The sequence below is a fragment of the Microcaecilia unicolor genome, chromosome 5, assembly GCF_901765095.1.
Source record: "Microcaecilia unicolor chromosome 5, aMicUni1.1, whole genome shotgun sequence".
NCBI classification, from domain to species: domain Eukaryota; kingdom Metazoa; phylum Chordata; class Amphibia; order Gymnophiona; family Siphonopidae; genus Microcaecilia; species Microcaecilia unicolor.
The window spans coordinates 131,263,065-131,283,403 of NC_044035.1; the positions used below are offsets into that span (position 1 = coordinate 131,263,065).

At 43.8% G+C, this 20,339-nt stretch overlaps 1 protein-coding gene across 3 annotated transcripts in view; it reads left to right on the forward strand.

Moving 5' to 3' along the window:
* The window catches only part of GHITM (growth hormone inducible transmembrane protein), a 59,559-nt gene that overhangs the window by 14,887 nt on the left and 24,333 nt on the right, over nt 1–20,339 (forward strand). For all 3 annotated transcript variants that reach the window (XM_030203284.1, XM_030203283.1, XM_030203285.1), the window contains 2 exons: nt 6,928–7,027; nt 15,637–15,748. In XM_030203284.1, the coding sequence (XP_030059144.1) occupies nt 6,928–7,027; nt 15,637–15,748 (212 nt within the window). The remainder of the gene's footprint in view (nt 1–6,927; nt 7,028–15,636; nt 15,749–20,339) is intronic.

Here is a 20,339-nt window from a genome sequence, read left to right on the forward strand (position 1 = left end):
ACAAGCGTTCCGCAGCCACCGGCTCTAGGCTTGGACTTCAGGGGCAACTCTCTCAATGATGGTGCGCCCGCCCCCTCCTCGCTTCCTGTCATCGGAGGACGTCTTTGCCGAGGAGTGGGCCAATATTTCCTCAGATCAGTGGGTTCTGGACCTGATCAGAGATGGCTACAGAATAGAATTCAACACCCCAGTAAGAGACGTGTTTGTGGAGTCCCGATGCGGTTCTGCCGCCAAAAGGGCAGCGGTAGAGGAGACTTTGAGGCATATTTTCAAAGCACTTAGCCTTCCAAAGTTCCATAGGTTTCTAGGCTAAGTGCTTTGAAAATATGCCTCTTTGCAAGGTCTGATTCAGTTAGGGGCCGTGTCCCCGGTACCTCCCGCCGAACACGGCTAAGGCCGATACTCCATCTACTTTGTGGTGCCGCGAAAAGGTGGGTCTTTTCGCCCTATTCTGGACTTAAAAGAATTAAACAAGTCCCTGAGAGTGCGGCATTTCCACATGGAAACCCTGCGCTCCGTCATTGCTGCGGTACAGCCAGGAGAGTTTCTCACATCTCTAGACCTGAAAGAAGCTTACTTGCACATACCAATTTGGGCCACGCACCAGAAGTTTCTGAGGTTTGCGGTGTTGGGAAAACATTTCCAGTTCCGGGCCTTGCCTTTTGGCCTCGCCACAGCTCCCCGAACCTTTTCGAAGGTAATGGTGGTAGTAGCTGCTTTGCTCAGGCGAGAAGGTATCAGGGTTCACCCGTACCTAGACGACTGGCTCATCAGAGCAGACTCTGTAACAGAGAGCTATCAAGCTACAGCCAGAGTGGTCTCAGTACTTCAATCTCTAGGCTGGGTCATCAATATGGCCAAAAGTCACGACCCCCTTGCAATCTCTAGACTATTTGGGGGCCAGGTTCGACACAGACTCGGGCTATGTATACCTACCCGAGCTAAGGCGGTGCAAGCTTCAGAATCGGGTCCGTCTGCTCCTGAGGATGCCCCGCCCGCGAGCTTGGGACATTGTCCAGCTGCTGGGATCAATGACAGCCACATTGGAAGTGGTGCCCTGGGCGAGAGCGCACCTAAGACCTCTACAGTATTCCCTACCTCAAAGATGGTCTCCAGTTTCTCAGGATTATCAATGCAGATTTTCTTGGCTCCCTGCGGCCCGACTCAGCATGGAGTGGTGGCTCTCAGACAGCATGCTGCGGCGAGGAATGCAGCTGGGGCTCCCCGATTGGTGTCTAGTAGTGACAGATGCCAGCCTGAAGGGCTGGGGCGCACATTGCAAGGGGAAGCATGCCCAGGGTCTATGGACACCCGAGGAGTCGGAGTGGTCCATCAACCGCCTGGAGTTGAAAGCGGTGTTTCAGGCGCTTCTGGCCTTTCAAGTGACCCTGGAAGGATTGGCTGTCAAAGTGATGTCGGACAACACGACAGCAGTGGCCTACATAAATCGACAAGGCGGCACTCAGTTCAGAGCACTGGCCGCGCAGGCTGAACAGATTTGCCACTGGGCCGAGCTGCATCTTCAGTTTCTGTCGGCAGCTCACATTGCAGGTCAGAGCAACGTGCAAGCCAATTATCTAAGCAGGCATCAGATCGATCCAGCAGAATGGGAACTAGCAGACGAAGTATTCCTGCAGATATGTGCCAAATGGGGCAAGCCCGTGATGGATCTTATGGCGACAAGTTCAAATGCCAAAGTCCCGTGCTTCTTCAGCAGACGGAGAGATCCTCGCTTGGCAGGGTTGGATGCCTTGACTCAGCCCTGGCCTCCAGGGCCTACTATGTGTTCCCTCTGTGGCCCTTGATAGGGCGCGTGCTCCTGCGGATTCGGCTGCACCCAGGAGAAGTGGTCCTCATTGCCCCGGATTGGTCCAGGAGGCCTTGGTATGCGGACCTCCGACAGATGCTAGTGGAGGCTCCCCTTCCTTTACCTCTGGTACCAAACCTGTTGTCACAGGGCCCGGTAGGCATGGAGGACGCCTGCCGCTTTGGTCTTCTGGCATGGCGATTGAGAGGGCGCAATTGAGGGACAAAGGCTATTCAAACACAGTCATTTCCACTCTCCTGCAGGCCCGCAAGCGTTCCACTTCCGTGGCTTATGCCAGGATTTGGCGCCAGTTTGAGTCTTGGTGTGCTTCAAAAGCGATCAAACCCATGCGGGCTCCTATCTCGCCGATTCTGGGCTTTTTGCAGGATGGTGTACAAATAGGCTTGGCCTATAATTCCCTGCGGGTGCAAGTGGCAGCGTTGGCCTCCCTTCGTGGTAAGGTTGAAGGCGTGTCTTTAGCTGCTCATCCAGATGTGGCACGGTTTCTTAGTGGGGTGCTTCGGCTCCGGCCTTCCGTGCGAGCACCCTGTCCAGCTTGGAACCTGGGGCTAGTTTTGAAGGCCCTGCAGGCTTCTCCTTTTGAGCCGCTTCGGCGAGCATCGGAGAAAGATTTGACACTAAAGGCCGTTTTTCTTGTGGCCATTACTTCGGCGAGACGGGTGTCAGAGCTCCAGGCGCTGTCCTGTACAGACCCATTTCTGCAATTCTAGGGAGTCCGGGGTCACGGTTTGGACCTTCTTTCATGCCTAAGGTGGTTTCAGCGTTCCAGCCTATTTTCTTGCCCTCCTTTGATAAGGAGGAGTTTCCAGAATCTTTTGGGCAGTTGCACCTGTTGGGTGTGCACAGGACTCTGCTGCAGTATCTACGAGTTACTATCTCTTTCAGGATCTATGATCATCTGTTTGTTTTGCTATCAGGTCCTCGCAGAGGGTCTCCAGCGTCTAAAGCCACTATTGCCCGCTGGCTCAAAGAAACTATCTTTTCAGCTTGTTTGCTTGCCGGCCAGTCTCCGCCTGTAGTCTTTAAGGCGCATTCTACCAGAGCGATTTCTTCCTCTTGGTCTGAAACTGGAGTACTCTCTCATCAAGAGATATGCACTGCAGCAGCATGGGCTTCTAAGCTCTCTTTTGCCTGACATTACAGGCTGGATGTGGCTGCTAGGAGGGATGCTCGTTTTGGAGCACAAGTGCTAGCGCGTGGTGTGACCTTTTCCCACCCTATATAGGGATTGCTTTGTTACATCCCATACGTAATGGCTTCATCTGCTTGATGACAAGAAAGGGAAAATTAGGTTCTTACCTTGGTAATTTTTTTTCCTTTAGTCATAGCAGATGAAGCCATGAGCCCTCCCTGTATGATTGTCTGTATGCTGTGAATCTGTTTCAGGTTCTGTTCTTGTTTCCTGAAGTTCCTTCCTTGGGAGAAAGTTGGAAAACAGTCTTCAGGATTCATGTTCACTTATAGGAGGATGAGTCCGTTCCCTCCAGTTTATGTTTTGGAGGATGAGTTTATTCCTTCCAGGAGGTTGCGTGTATCCCCTCCAGTTATACAATAAGGACGAGTTTATTCCCTCCAGGAGGATGTGTTCATTCCCTCCTTTTGTGTTCATGCCCTTGTTAAGGGGCCATCGTTCGCTGTGAGGAAATTTCATGTTATTCCCATTGCGGTTTGCCATACTGCTTTGGAAGCTTCAAATACTGAAGAGGCAGTGGAGCTGGTTGGCCATGAGGCACTGTGAAAAGTTGAGTGCTCTCTATCTCTCCCCCTGCTGGTTGATGGACACAACCCATACGTAATGGCTTCATCTGCTATGACTAAAGGAAAGAAAATTACCAAGGTAAGAACCTAATTTTCCCATACTGCTTATCCCAGAAATAGTGGGTTTTGCCCAAGTCCATTTAATGATGGTCTATGGACTTTTCCTTTAGGAAGCTGTCCAAACCTTTTTTTAAAACTCCGTTAAGCTAACCGCCATTACCACATTCTCTGGCAACGAATTCCAGAGTTTAATTACACGTTGAGTGAAGAAACATTTTCACCGATTCGTTTTAAATTTACTACATTGTAGCTTTATCGCGTGCCCTCTAGTCCAAGTATTTTTGGAAAGCGTAAACAGATGCTTCACATCTACCCGTTCAACTCTTTTCGTTATTTTATAGACCTCTATCATATCTCCCCTCAGCCCTTGTCTTTTCTCCAAGCTGAAGAGCCCTGGCCGCTTTAGCCTTTCCTCATAGGGAAGTCGTCCCATCCCCTTTATCATTTTTTCGCTCTTCTCTGCCTTTTACTAAAGCTTAGCTCGTGTTATCTGCAACAGGGCCCATGTTATTCCTATGGGCCCTGCTACGAATAACTCGAGCTAAACTTTAGTAAAAGACCCCCTTAATGTTTTAGATATGTATTTGATGAGAAAGATGTGGTTGCGTTTTTTTGTTTCAATGTATTAGATATGCTAATTGTAAATTCTCCAGAAGGACTTACTTGTAATCCAGTTAGAATCTAAGCGGAATGTAAGCATTGTATAGCATTGCACCAAAAGAAGAAACCAAAGTATAATCTCTTTAAACTTTGCAAAAAGTCTCAATAACAGCATTTCAGGGGTAAATCTGTAGAAATATGGACCATATTTTTTCCCATTTCTTATTTTTTTTTAATGCAATCTTTCACTGATAACTTATCCATTTAAAGTTATAGCTGCCGTTTGTACTGTCCGACCCGGAGAGATAAATTATCCAGTGAGTGGCAGAATATTGCTGCTCATTCAGTAAATTGTAGCCTTGTCCTGGTTACCCCACTGCAAATTAAAATGTTTTACCAAGCAATTAAGTATACATCTGAGGTTATCCATTTAAGTACATGAAAGGAAAAATATTGCTGTCTCTCAAAGGCATATATGCTTTTGAAAATGATATCCATACTCGTAGCAGGAAGAGTCAGATTGGCTTGTCATTGATTATTCAGTCACAAAGCTTGTGCAAACTGAGGACCTCTTTTATCAAGCTGCACTATTCCGGTCAGGGCCGCAAAGAGGGGGGCCAAATTCCCCAAGCCTGGGCCTCTCTCTCGGGCCCAGTGACGACGATCCTGGGGGGGGGGGGGGGGGCAGGGGCAGCCTGGGCCCAGCTCAGTCTCTTGGTGGCCATGGGTGCGGTAATGCTGAAAAGCCTATGCACTTTGAATGGGCTTTGTCAGCATTGCTGCGTGGGAACCGCTAGTGCAGCTTGATAAGAGGCCCTGAATGAACTAATATATTTGTTAGCCAAACGGATGGTTCTGAGTGTTAAAGCCCACAAGTGGGGAATTGCAGAGATGCACCTCTTCTTTCTCTGTTTTGTAGAGGTATTTTATTAGCAGATTAAGAACAATTAATAAAACCACAAATGCTTAATTGCACAGCATTTCACAAAACAAAAAGAGCGTTGTAACAAAAATCCTGTCAAAATAATAAAAAAAAAAATCAAACTACCTACCTTTTATTTGTGGAATAATAGGACAGGGAGGTACCCCAGTCATTTTAGCCCAGCCTTCAGGCAGTGTCATAACATAATTTCTTATATTCCGTGATTCCCACTCTAATTTTAGTTCAATGCAGGTAACAAGGCAAAGAGACTAGAACAACTCTAGGAATTTATTAGAAACTCCATTCAGCACATTGGTTTTCTAAGTTTAGAAATAGTAGTAGTCTAAAATTCATTCACTTAACAGGATAAGGTATCTGATAATGAAAGTTTTTTTTTGTTTTTCAGTTCCTTCTGAAATCTCATATTTGGTTTCTAACCTGATATCTAGTGGAAGAGTTCAAGTAAGAGCAGCTTAATGTAGAACAGTTGCTGAAAGTAATTTTTTAGAGTCAACTCCTGACGTAGATGAAGAACTAGAGTACCTTGGTTTCGTAAAAGATTCTTTCATGGAAGAAAGAATCAAGTTTTCCATGTAACCTGGAACTAGCCCATAAATAATTCTAAAACCAAATGGAACACAATTTGAAACAAAGCACTAGACTCCATTGGGAGCCAGTGCAACCTGAACAAGATAGGAGCCACTTGTTTAAATTTATTTGCTTTGCAGAGCAGTGCTGAGGTGTCTTGTAAAATTTGCAACTGTTTCTTAATCTCGTGTAACATCCAACATATAGGATATTATCAGTTTAAAGCGATAGTGTAGTTTTTTGACTATTTTCAAACTCAACGGAAAAATTGAAATTTAACTTTTCTTTTTTGGTGTATTAATGTGATTTCCCATTGTTAAACAAGAATCCAGTTGGACTCCCAGAATTTTTAAGGATGATTCTAATGGAAAGGTTAAATTTATTAATCATAGAATGACTATGCTCTAACGAAAGACTTTTTTTTTTTTTGTTCTTATTTACTTTTAATGTATAAGATCCAGCCTGTTCTATTCTTGCTAAACAATTGCTGTTAATGTTAGTCTTCACTTTCTAAGTGGAAGAGCCAATATTATTGTAATGTTTCTTGCTAGATCAAGACCTTTTTATATATGCAGATAAGTTGTTTTCCCAAGAGTGTTCATCAAAACATTAAAAAGAATGGGGGTGTGCAGTGGTGTTCCTAGGGCGGCTGACACCCGGGGCGGATCGCCGATGCGCTTCCCCCCCCCCTCCCCGGGGTGCATTTTTACCTGGTGGGGGGGTGCTACGCGCCTGTCAGCGTCGCTCGTTCCATGCGCCCTCTGCCCCGGAACAGGAAGTAACCTGTTCCGGGGCAGAGGGAGCACGGAACGAGCGGCACCGACAAGCGTGTGGCACCCGGGGCGGACCGCACCCACCCACCCACCCCCCCCCCAGGAACGCCACTGTATTAGTGGACTGAAGAGGTCCTATGTGACGCAGGTAGGAAATGACTTGCCTGCATGGGGAGTCAGCTAAAAATCAGCCCTATGCTTTGAGGATTTGTATTCTGCTGGAGAGCACCTTCTATACAGGTAAAAAGACAATTCCTCCCAGCTTCCCAAGAGTTGTATTCCTTGAGCAGTGAAGTCCATGCTTATAGGTCTGAAACTGAACAGTACACAGGCAATACTAATGTTCATTGTAAATATGAAGGAGCCTTATTAATAGCTCTCCTTTTTTGTTATAACAGGGATATGCCACTAAAAGTAGATTTGGTGTGCGACGTGCAAAAACTGTTCGAGAAGGCATCAAAGAAGCATTTCAACCAGCTATGGAAAAAGCAGCTCGAGGTAAGTTATGGGGAAGACTTGATTCCACTGAGGTGTTAATACTCGCACCCAAACTCTCTAGTTTTCTTGTGTAAGATTTAATGAAGGTTGAGTTCATGCGCACATTCACATATTCTGCTCAGATACTGAAGTTTGAATGATATATATTTTACCCATGTAGATATTATGGGCGTCTTATGAAGCGGCGGTAAGCCAACACAGGCTTATCGCTCGCTAATCCAGAACTACCACCGGGCTACCACAGCAGCCTGATGGTAGTTGCCAGTTCCAGTGCTACAAAAAATATTTTTATTTTTGTAGCACCGGTGTTTACTCAGCGGTAATTGGGTAGTGCCGCGTTGGGCATCTGTAGCATTTAGCGCACACTTATTTCTAGCGCACGCTAAGAACACTAGCATCAAGGGCTTACAGAACCCTTTTTTTTTTTTTACACCACCATACAATTGCCCTTACATTGAGGTTCCCAACTAACCAGTCAGGTTTTCAGGATATCCACAATGGATATGCTTGAAATAGATTTACACAGAATGAAGATTGTGCATTGTGTGTCACATGTATGGTTATCTCTGGGTTGGTGAGCGGTTATGTGTGTGCCCAATGCAAAGAGCTCCTAGCTCTCAGAGAACGGGTCCGTAGCAGACTTGGTGGAGCTGAGGGAGGCAGAGGGGTACATAGAGGAGACCTACAGGGATGTTGTAGAGAAGTCCCTCCTCCAGTCAGGTAGCCCTTGTTCTACCTTGAGGAAGGAGGTCTCCTAGAAGCAGAGCATCACCCTGGTGAAGTAGCAAGTACTCCTGTAGCCAGGACTTGCCCACCAGGGGGTGTAATATCCTCTCGCACCAAAGATATGTCTCCAAGTTCTGCCCAGGAGGGAAGGGTTAGGACAGCTGTTGTAGTGGGTGTTTCGATCAATAGGCATATAGGTGGCTGATGGACATGAGGATCGCCTGGTGACTTGCCTGCCTGGTGCGAAGGTAGCGGACTTCACGCATCACCTAGATAGGATTTTTGGATAGTGCTGGGGAGGAGCCAGCTGTCTTGGTACACGTGGGTGCCAATGACATAGTAAAATGTGGGAGAGAGGTTCTGGAAGCCAAATTTAGGCTCTTAGGTAGAAAGCTCAAATTCAGAACCTCTAGGGTAGTGTTTTCTGAAGTGCTACCCGTTCCATGCGCAGGGCCCAAGAGACAGGCAGAGCTCCGGAGTGTCAATGCGTGGATGAGACGATGGTGCAGGGAGGAGGGTTTTAGATTTGTTATGAACTAGGCAACATTCTGGGGAAGGGGGAGCCTATTCCAAAAGGTTGGGCTCCACGTTAGCCAGGGTGGGACCAGGCTGCTGGCATCGACATTTAAAAAGGTGATAGAGCAGCTTTTAAACTATAACTGGGGGAAGATAGGGTCACTCAAAAGCGCATGGTTCAGAATAAGGTATCTTTCAAAGATATCGCCAAAACAGGGAAGATAGGGTATCCTGATAGTGAGATTGCAAAAGAGACCATAGTAGATCAGGTGTCCTTAAAAAATAAAAATCAGGAAAAAGATTGAAAATCAATATTGTCAAGTACTGAGCAGGATGATGTAAATAGGAACAACAAACAGTTTGAAATGTCTATATACAAATACCAGAAGCATAAGAAATAAGATGGGAGAGTTAGAATTAGATATAATGGGCATCTCTGAGCCCTGGTGGAAGGGGGATAACCAGTGGGACACACTAATAACAGGGTACAAATTATATCGTAGTGATAGGGTGGATCGAATTGGAGGAGGAGTAGCATTGTATGTTAAGGAGGCCTTGAGTAATAGACTGGAAATTCTGCAGGAAACAAAACACATCTTGGAATCCCTATGGATTGAAATTCCGTGTGTAAAGGGGAGGGATAGTGATAGGAGTGTACTACGTCCGCCTGTCCAGGATAAACAGACGGATGTAGAAATGTTAAAGGAAATTAGGGAGGCTAACAAACTGTGCAATAAGATAATAATGGGTGATTTCAATTACCCCAATATTGACTGGGTTAATGTAGCATCAGGGCGGTAACATTCCTTGACAATAACAAGGACTGCTTTATGGAGCAGCTGGTACAGGATCCGACAAGAGCAGGAAAAATTCTAGACCCAGTCCTTAGTGGAGCTTATGATCTGGAGCGGGAGGAAATGATGCTGGGGCCGCTTGATAACAGAGATCATAATATGATCAGATTTGATATTAGCTTTGGAGTGAGTATTTGCAAGAAATCCAATACGTTAGTGTTTAACTTTAAAAAAGGAGACTATGATAAAATGAGAAGAATGGAGAAAAAAAAACTTAGAGGAGCGGCTGCAAGGGTCAAAAATTTACATCAGGCTTGGATGCTGTTCAAAAATACTATCCTGGAAGCCCAGGCCAAATATATTCTTCGTATTAAAAAAGGAGGAAGTAAGACCAAACGACAACCAGCATGGTTAAAAAGTGAGGTGAGGAATACAAGCCGAGGGGGCGTGTCCAAGATGGCGGATTAAGCTTGATGGTTGCCGGAGCGTGTCTGAAATCTTTCGCTTATTCCTTGAGTTTTTATGAATTTATTTAGCTATGCCACATACTAAAAGGAAGGGCGTTGTTAAAAGCTCACTGCCGAAAGCTTTGGGAACAACGCAATTGCAGACAATGCTTGATTGGTATGCCACAAGTACACCGCATTTATCCAGTTCGAGTTTACCCGTAGTGGGGGAAGATGGAGGAGCATCAAACCCACAGGAAACTGAAACAACTTTGTCCTCACCGGAAGTGAATCCACCGCCATGCCCCGTTGTTGTTTGGGAGTGTTCGAAGGTTAGAGAGCTATCGGAATGCGAAGCTCCCAACTCTTTTCGGCGGCGACACCCCCACGACTGCGAGAGTTAACAACAAAGGAAAAACCAAAATTCCCATGGTGCCCACTCTGGAATCTATTTGGGCTGTGATTCTTACTTCTATAGTCACTCAGGCTGCACAAGAGAGATCGTTAATCGTGAGTAAACTGGATGTATTAACTTCTTTGTTCGAAACACTGAAACAGGAATTTGTACAAAATAAGAGACAGTTTCAGTAAGATATTTTGATATTGACTGCTAAAACAGACTCACTAATTAAAGATAAAACAATAATCCATTGAAAAATCGAGAACTTTGAGAACTACAATAGGCGTTTGAACCTGCGAATACTTAATTTTCCCCGATCATCTGAGATAAATGCTACAGAAATGTTCAAAAAATATTTGATTGATAACCTATCTATCTCATCAAATTTAATTCCTCCAATAAACAAAATATTTTATTTGCCAATGCCTAAAAGGAGAGAAGATGGGGATTTAACAGCATTTTTGGAGCATTCTAACGATGGGATTTTTGAAAGGCGAACTCTTCTTGTTTCACTGGTTTTTGAACAGGACCTAAATATGATAAAGAAATTGTTCTTTAAAAATCTTGCTAAACCATTCTATGGTGAGAAACTCTGGATATTCCCAGGCGTTGTGAAGGTCACTCAGGAAAGACGACGTGGTTTCTTGGAACTTAGAGATGAAGTTAAAGGGTTTAGGTGGTACTTTTCTATTGGCATACCCTTGTAAATGCCAAATAAGATATCTTGATAAGTATATTTTTCTTGAACCTGAACATTTGAAATCTTTTATAGATTTAAAAAAAATTGCACAAATAGATTCAGTGTGAAATATAGATCATGTAATTCACAGTAATATATATGTGATGTAATCTAGGCCATATTCTTATATTTAAGTTACTTAGATGATTCTCTCCTATGTTTTTCTTCCCCACCCCCTCTCAAATTATTTGTGGTCTAAGAAAGAATGATATTTTTCTTTATTGAAATGGAATTTTCAATTTCCAAATTTGTATTTAATTGTCTTCTGTTTTTCTTGAACAAGTTGAAATGCTTGTAATTGATGCAAAAATTCATAAATAAAAGATTAAAAAAAAAAGTTAGTGTTTAACTTTAAAAAAGGAGACTATGATAAAATGAGGAGAATGGTGAAAAAAAAACTAGAGGAGCGGCTGCAAGTGTCAAAAATTTACATCGGGCTTGGATGCTGTTCAAAAATACTATCCTGGAAGCCCAAACCAACTATATTCTGCTTATTAAAAAAGGAGGAAGTAAGACCAAACGACAACCAGCATGGTTAAAAAGTGAGGTGAAGGAAGCTATTAGGTAGAGCTAAAAGAAAATCCTTCAGAAAATGGAAGAAGGAACCGACTGAAAATAATAAGAAACAGCATAAGGAATCTCAAGTTAAATGCAAAGTGCTGATAAGGAAGGCAAAGAGGGACTTAGCAAAAAAGATTACGTTGGAGGGAAAAACACACAGAGGGACATAATCGAACGGCGCTGGCCATCACCGAAGACGGCGCCACTAAGGGGAGGAGCCAACTGTATTTTCGAAATACAGTTGGGGCCGGCTAAATCGATCACCGGGTTTAGAGGAGATGGCCGACTTCGTTTTTCAGCCATAATGGAAACCGGGCCCGGCCATCTCAAACCCGGCGAAATGCAAGGCATTTGGTCGTGGAAGTAGCCAGCATTTGTAGTGCACTGGCCCCCCTCACATGCCAGGACACCAACCGGGCACCCTAGGGGGCACTTCTAAAAATTAAAAAAAAAAAAAAAAAAGCTCCTAGGTGCATAACTCCCTTACCGTGGGTGCTGAGCCCCCCAAATCCCACCCCCAAACCCACTCCCCACAACTCTACACCATTACCATAGCCCTAAGGGGTGAAGGGGGGCACCTACATGTGGGTACAGTGGGTTTTGGGGAGTTTTGGAGGGCTCAACATATACCACCACAAGTGTAACAGGTAGGCGGTGGCGGTGGGCCTGGGTCCACCTGCCTGAAGTGTACTGCACCCACTAAATACTGCTCCAGGGACCTTCATACTTCTGTCAGGGATCTGGGTATGACATTTCAGGCTGGCTGTTTTGTTTTTTATTTGGGCGGGAGGGGGTTGGTGACCACTGGGGGAGTAAGTGGAGATGATCCCTGATTCCCTCCGGTGGTCATCTGGTCAATTGGGGCACTTTTTTTGTGACTTGGACCTAAAAATATGAGGATTGACTTGCGGCCCACTGGGCCACCAGGGACATTTGAAGATGCTGGGGGTGGGGGGGGGGGGCTGGAGACCCACTGGATCTCCATTGTCCATCCCCCCCCCCCCCCAAGAACTTGGGTCTTGGGGACCCGAGGTCCACCGGACCTCCACCCCCTCTGTTGCTGGGGGGGGGGGGGGGTGGTCAGGTCGGGGTTCCTGCGCGGAAGCTGTTGCATTGGGGTGAGTGGGGGGGGGGGGGCCTGCTAGCATGCAAATGCATGCTGGACAGGGCTCACCATTCCTCCCCAATGGTCTGAAGATCCTAACGCCAGCTCGGAGCTGGTGTAGCGTTTGGTGGCAAAGTATGGCATGCTGTAAGCTGATCATTGGGAGGGATACATTTAGCCCTGTTTTAGCTAGTTGTGGTTAGAGCCCGCAAGCATATTTCATGCGCTCTGGGGGCTCTGATCATTGGGCGAATAGCAAACGCAGGCACTAGTTTGGTGTTAACAGTCTCTAGTGCCTGCGTTTGCTTCTGATCATCGAACCCATGAAAGATTGAGACACTGACTTAAATTCTTCTCGTGGATATGTCCTTACATAAGTCTTTCCATGGTCTCCTACCACACAAAGTGCTTTCATCATTGAAGAGTGCCTTGTCCCAGTCCTCTTTGCTCCAGTTACATTTCTTAGCCCAGTCCATACATTTCCGTCTCTGGTCAGTGGTCAGCTTTTTCTTTTCTTTGCATTCTTTTAAGCCAACTCCTAGACACCGCCTTCTCACAGTTGAAGTGCGTACATCAACTGGATATTTTTCTTTCCAGTCACGTAATAGCTGTGATGATGTTAGCTTGCAGTTTCCAAGAGATGTCCGTATCAGCACACGATCTTCTCTTTGTCTTTCTGGGATGACCACATCTGGGTCTGTCCTTTGTGTGCTGCCAGTCTCTTTCAGTTTTAGCAGGATTCTACTGACTATACTCTGGTAACAGCCAACTTTTTTGCAATTTGACGACTGGAATAGCCTTCCTCATGCAACACTGCCACCTGAATTCGATCTTCTTGAGACAGAAACTTGAATTGTTCCTTCACCGTGACGTTACTTCAAGGCTAACCAACAAGCATGTGTTTAAAATCACAATTTTACGTGCCTTTATAACTGTTTTAATCTCCTCAATGATTGGCGTATTCATTGGTCAGAAAACTCTGTGCCATTGGTTCATTTCGATCCAAAAATACAACAAATTTAGAAGCTTCTAATGGAACACCAATGGACAGGATAAAAAACCATTACAGGCGCCGAAAAATATCAGAAAAACACATACAACTGATGCAAACTTGAATTCTGAATAAAATGGCATATAATATGTGATATTTTCTACCTTACATTTGGGCAGAAAGCTGGTCAGAGACGAAAGTTTCGCACTGGTGATTCAGGACTTTTTCACACCAATGTACTAACAAATAAATATAAAAACAAAATAGGCAAACTTTAAAATTCAAATCAAGTAGAGTAACATGCCCCTTCTACTTAGTAGATCATAATCCATCAGGCCTGTATAAATTGGTAAATAATAGCCTTTTGTACAGAAGTTCAAGGCAGAATTTTTATCCTAGGACTTGAGGCAGGGCTTTCTACCACACTGGGCTTGCTATCAAAGACTGTGGCCCAGGAAAACACCAGTTTAACTTTTTACTGAAAGAATAATTAGTAGATCTGCAGAATACTACCTAGGAATGTACAACACACTTACATTTTTTCACATATGAAGGAGTATCACAAAGCAAAATCCAAAATAGTAATACCAACACCATAAACTTAATTGCCCACAGAAAGTTAGTCTTAAGATGGTTATGGGTTGCTGTTACGTTTTGAGTAGGTAATGCTTCAAATGTGCCACCTGATTTTGATGTAGTTGCGATACTTGTATGGTTGTTAATGGCAAACATAGGTAAACTGCATTGCAGTAGTTTAGATCTGAGGGTACCAGTGACTGAACCACTGTGTATAGATCCTCATATGGCAAAAACCTGCTGTACACCACATTGGGTGAATCTCTTCATAAAGGCAGTTAAATCCCAATAAATAAAGTAAACCATAATGTGAGGTAGGCTTCCTGATAGCACCTGTTTCATGATTTGCTGCTTCAGCCCTTGACAGGATTTGGTATATGTGTAAGGATGTAGATCTTATTGGAATTAGTTTCTTTAATATTTTGACATTTGATTCTGAAGAGGATATTGCAGAACTTGGACTTCTATCACACTTCAGATAAAAGAACTGTTGAATTGATGGTCCTTCAGACTTCTGTTTTCAGTGGTGCTCCTGATCTTAAAATCATGGTTATGAGTTTCCGTACTTGTGTTTCTTTTTGCAGTAAGATGGAGTTTTCTGTGACCTATGATGTATGTATTTGGAGCATATGAGTGGTGACTCTAAAAACACTATTGTAAATTGACTGAGGTCCGTTTTCTCCATTTTTTGTGTGTGTTTTTAAGATATTAGGAATCAACAGATCTTTGTATGTTTTCTCTTTTTTATAAACTTCCAGAACTCTGTCTTTGCAAGGTTTAATGATGATGTTCTTTCAAGCAGACACCTACTGTTTCTATGCAATTAAGGGAGGATGCAGTCTCCTGAAGACTTCAACATACATTCTATCAAAACTGCTCTTCTGCAAAAGCAAGGCCCTTAGTGGTTGCTTATAAATAAATACTGGTGAGAGGGTGATACCCTGGGGCATGATATAACAGTCAGCAAAACAGAGATCTGATAACCCCATCTTGTTGCCAGTAGTCATGTAAAAAATGAGGTAAGCCAATATAGCACAATTCTCTACAGCCGAAGCAGTGTAGCAGATGTTAAAGGGCATCCAGTGAAACAAACCTCAATCTTCCTTTTATCCAGCTCCCTTGGAGCAATTTATGGAGACGACATTGGTTTCCTTTGCTGAATAGTATAACCTTTCCTAGAACTTAATTTAAGGTTCTAAACTCCTCCAGAGTTTTACTCACAAATGAGAAATTAGAGATTGTACATTATCAGGTTGGCTGACTTGCATCCATAAGCATCTGCTTTAACAGAGGAAGACCCACCAAGCACTTCAGCAAGCAGATGCAAAGCCCTGCTCCAGTGGCTGGCTGATCAATTTACAGAACTCCCTACAAATTCAGTTAACCTATTTTAATCTAATGAGCTGTACAAGGATCAAGTATATACTTGGCTGGCCTTACTCTACCACATCACCACCTCTCTTTTGGTTACTGATTTAACAAAGTCTGTATTACAGGCAGCTTTATTTCTGCACTGACTTCTCAATTAGTCCTAGAGAGAAACTTTGTCCTGTATTGGCTGCACTTTTAACTAAGAATACTGTCTTAGGTAAGTTTGGGTGGATGACTACCATCGTTCTTGCAACTACATTTGGCACAGGTAGTTCTGGTTTTTGCCATAACTAGCTCTGCATATAGTAAGGATGAGTTATTTTATGTCTAATGGTAAAAACAAAAAAAAACAAATGGTAACTTTTTTTTCTTTACATGTTACAGTTGATGCAATAGGAAAATGGTTTCTCGCTGGAGGAGCTGTAGTTGGCCTTGGAGCACTTGGGTATTATGGATTGGGAATGTCCAATGAGATTGGTGCCATTGAAAAAGCTGTGTAAGTGACTTGATAACACAATGATTAATTTGGTGCATTTTATAGACACTTTCGTTGATGTGATTACAAAGCATTTTTAAAGTTAAGCTGAACAAAGACAGCTGCTTTCATGGCAGTTGTTCCATCTGTTATGTCACAAGTCTATTCCTGAAAACTTCTGTAAAATGTCAACCCTCTCCCCCCCACCCCCCCCCCCCCCCCCTTTTAAGGAACATCTCAAGTCTTTGTAGTCTTTCTGAATATAAGTGATGAAACTTTACTCCTCTTAACTTTCGTGTTCCCTGTGTGAATTGGAACCATACTAACATCTTACAGTTTGGTAATTTCTCATTTTCCAAGCTGCTGGCCTCCTTGTTTTAAGATAACTTAGGATCACTGATGCTTTAAGTCTGTTTTTAGTAAATATTTGCAGCTTTTTAATCCTACCTAAAGAAAAAAAAAACTAATAATAAAAGTTAGTTACTGGCTGTTTAGCTTCCTCTCTTAACTAGAACCTGAATTCATAGTCTGTTATGCAGGCAAACCATACTGTGAACCATCAGCCGTGTGGGTTTTCTTCAAGCAGCAGAAAGGAACTTTGTGCACACATCAGTTACTCCGGGGTTAGGGGTGGGAGGGTGCTCTGTGCAAATTCCTTTTGACAATTCTGCATACCAGTTTTTAAAGGTCTAAGTTCTGCATTTATTTGGAAAAAGTGGAATCGTATGCTAAAATATAATGCCTGACTCATTCCCACCGTAAGAATGACACCTCTTCCCCAGAACCAGCTTGAAGGTATCTGATATTGTAGGCAAACTCTCAGCTGTGCACCCCACAAATCTGCCCCACCCCAGGGGCAACTCAAGGGCTTATTTGCTTATTCTCCACCCCCCCCCCCCCCCCTTAGTCCAGCATTTCTATGTTCTTTCCTTTTCTCCCTGCCCTCTCCCCAAATGCCAATTCAGTCATATAGCAGTAGTCATCATGTAAACATATTCAGATTCACACTTGTATGTATTTAGGATCTCAGCAATAAGAAGAGCCAACTTAATTTCAATTCACTCAATTCTTCATTGGTCCAACAATTCTTTAATCAAAAGTTCTATTTAAACTTTTTTTTGTTTGTTTTTTCACTTTATATGATGCCTTAAGAAAACATCTAATGAGGTATACTTAGCTTGAATATGATTTGCCGTAGTTTATAGGACTGTTCGCCGAAGCGTATAGCACTGTTCACCGACATTTGGCATGTTTTGCATAAAGCTGTGTTTAAATTTAAGTTGACTGAGACGTGGTTGGTGTACCGAACCCTGACGCAGCGTTATGCAAAACATGCCGCATGTCTGCGAACGGTCCTATAAGGTACAGTGAATGGCTTTATAAGCTATCATACTCAAGCTAAGTACGCCTCATTAGATATCTGTTTCCTTGAGGCATCATATTACTGTTTTATGAAAAAGCAAAAAAAAAAAAAACCTTAGAACTTTTGATTAAAGAATTGTTGGACCAGTGAAGAATTGAATGTGATATTTCTTTTATGTATGGCTATGTTGGGTTGGTTTTTAAATTTTCTGTATACTTTTTGTGATAAAAGTAAAATGTATATTACATTTTATATGTTCTAGGGCCCTGTTTACAGAGGCGTGCTAGCGTTTTTAGCACATGCTAAAAATTAGCATACGCTAACTGTGTAAACGCCCATAGGAATATTATGGGAATCTACAGGTTAGTGCATGCTAATTTATAGCACACGCTAAAAATGCACGCCTTTAGTATGCCTTTGTAAACATGGCCCTTAATTTAGTATGAGTCAACGAATTGAGAGTAAGTACTACTACTACTACTATTTAGCATTTCTATAGCACTACAAGGCATACGCAGCGCTGCACAAACATAGAAGAAAGACAGTCCCTGCTCAAAGAGCTTACAATCTAATAGACAAAAAATAAATAAAGTAAGCAAATCAAATCAATTAATGTGAACGGGAAGGAAGAGAGGAGGGTAGGTGGAGGCGAATGGTTACGAGTCAAAAGCAATGTTAAAGAGGTGGGCTTTCAAGGATGGGGCAAGACGTAGGGGCTCAGGAAGTTTATTCCAGGCGTAGGGTGCAGCGAGACAGAAGGCGCGAAATCTGGAGTTGGCAGTAGTGGAGAAGGGAGAAGTAAGTTGGCTTCTTTTAAAAGAATCGCTATTACTGAGATCCTAAGTACATACAAATGTGAATTTGAATAGGTCTACATGATGACTACTGCAATGATTCAGTTATCTAAGAAGATTTTGTAGCGGTGGGTATTTAAATTACAATTTGATATTCTCCCCAAGTTAGCATCTCCCTTTGACTTTCACTTTTCCCCAAATAGTGTCTCTTGCATTTCTTTCCATACCCTGAATCTATGCTTCTGCCCCCTCAACCCTCCCTCTTCTGGTGCTGAAGGCACTAATGCGTTCAGCACTTTTGTGGGGTCTTTAACAACAGGCTCAGCACTGCTACATCCTGTCCTGCCCTCCCTTCCTCCAAGAGGACATCCTGTGTTGGAAGAGCAGGATATGGTAGCACTTTAGTAGTTATATGGTTAAAATTCCACATTGGCACTGAATCTATTTTTCTCTTTGGCCCCAGAAAAAAGGAGAGGGTGGTGGCAGCAGGAGGGGGGTAAAAGGAGGGAGAGAACATGCTGCTATGCCTAGTCTGCCTAGTTCTACCCTCCTCTCATGGGTTTAGTTCCAAACTTTCTCTGCCCCATCCCTAGGGTTGATGTCGTCATCTAACTTTTTCTCTATCCCCCTAGTTCATTCTTCTGCCCCCCTCCCCCCCCCCCCCCCCCCCCCCCCAAGGAAAAAAAAGTATAAACTGGTATTTTGCCATCTCAATTACTAGTCATGAGGAGGAGGAAAGGATCTGCATGTCGGGTCACATCCTCTTCTCATGCCTGGAGTCATACCGTTAACTCGAACTGTGCGCATGTACAGTGTCCTGCGTGGTTCACTTCAGCAGTCAAGCCCAGAGCAGCAGTAGAGGACATGCATCTACACTCCTGTTTCTTGATGGGTGATCAGTGCAAACTAGTATTGTGTACCTTTGCTTGTGGGGAAAGGAGGAGGAAGGGCTGAGCCATTCTGGTTTTGCCTCTATAGCATTCTGCACAGGAGGAGAATTGCATACAAATTCTGCACTGCATGGTTCTGCAAAATTCCTCCAGCAGTGTGGAGATTGAGAATCAGGGGCAAATGGCACAAAGGAATAATCCAAGGTAGGAAGAAGTGAGAAAAGGATGAATTGAGTGAGGAAGATGGGAGAGAGTGCACTGGAGATTTGGAGAAGTGCACAGTGTAAAAATGTGTTTGAAAATTGTTACTCCTGGAGTACATCTCATTAATATTGAGAAAATGGACTGCATATGTAATTTTTGAACTCTTGAATTCTGTCATTTGGACATTCTAGCCTAGCAAATAACAGCAAAACTACTTCAGCAGGTGGAACCAAAAGGTTGGTCATATTTCGCCTAATTCTATATATGGCGCTAAAAATTAATTCAATAGTGAGCCAGTTAGTGCTGATAATTGGGCACTAACCAATTACTGGTGCTAATTGGTATCAGTTAAAACGTATGTGCATTTTTAGGCACCAAGATCCGCATGTGGCCATGGGAGGAGCATGAGCAGGTTAGGGGTGTTTCTGGAATTTTCATGTGATTTTATAAAAGGGAGATTTGTGCATAATTTAGGTGTGAGAATTTTGCACTGGGTTTTATTTAGTGTAAGTCCTTATGCATAAAAGTGGGTACTGATCCCAGTGCCAAGCCCCATTTATAGAAAAGCACAGTGGTTCCCAAAATGTCTTGGTTCATGGCACCGCTAGGCTATACATTCCCTCTTAGGTTCTCCCTCTCACCTCCCGAAGGCATTATCCTACCTTCACTAGCAGGGAATGCCCAACCCACCCACTGAAGAGATCCGAGGGATGAGCTCCACACTGCCTGTGCAGCGAGCAAATTGGTAGCATTTTTCAGACACCGACATCAGTACTCCCCATACATGCTCTCCTTCTGTTCTCCCCCCCCCCCTCCCCATCCAGACTGCCCTTCTCCCACCTTCCATCCAGTGTCTGCTCCTTTTTTTTCTCCTCCCTTCCAATTTTCCCACTGCCCTCCCCCACCCCTACACTTCCATTCGGTGTCTGCTGTCTATTTCTACCCCAACCCCTGCTGATCTAGACCAGAAGTGGCAGCAAAATAAGCAACAGCCAACGCAAGGCAGGACTTTCATATGACTGCTGGCTGTGCCCTGGAACAGGAAGTGATGTCCAAGGGGGACAGGACTGTCAGCCAAACATATGGACAGTCTGGCCCCATGGTGGCTGTAGTTTGGCAGCCACCACTGCTGCTGCTTATTTAGAGAAGCAGCTGCGGTTTGAGTGGCAGTAAGAGGGAGGTGGGGAAAATGATGCAGTACCCTTGTGGTGCCACAGCGCACAGATTGGAAACTGCTGGTATAGCGCTTAGCATGAAATAATTTTGTTCTATTTATAGAATTGAGTCCATTATGTATTTAAAATGTGTGGCTTATCTAAAATTTTAGATTCTTTGAATCAGTGCATTTCTTGGTTATGTAC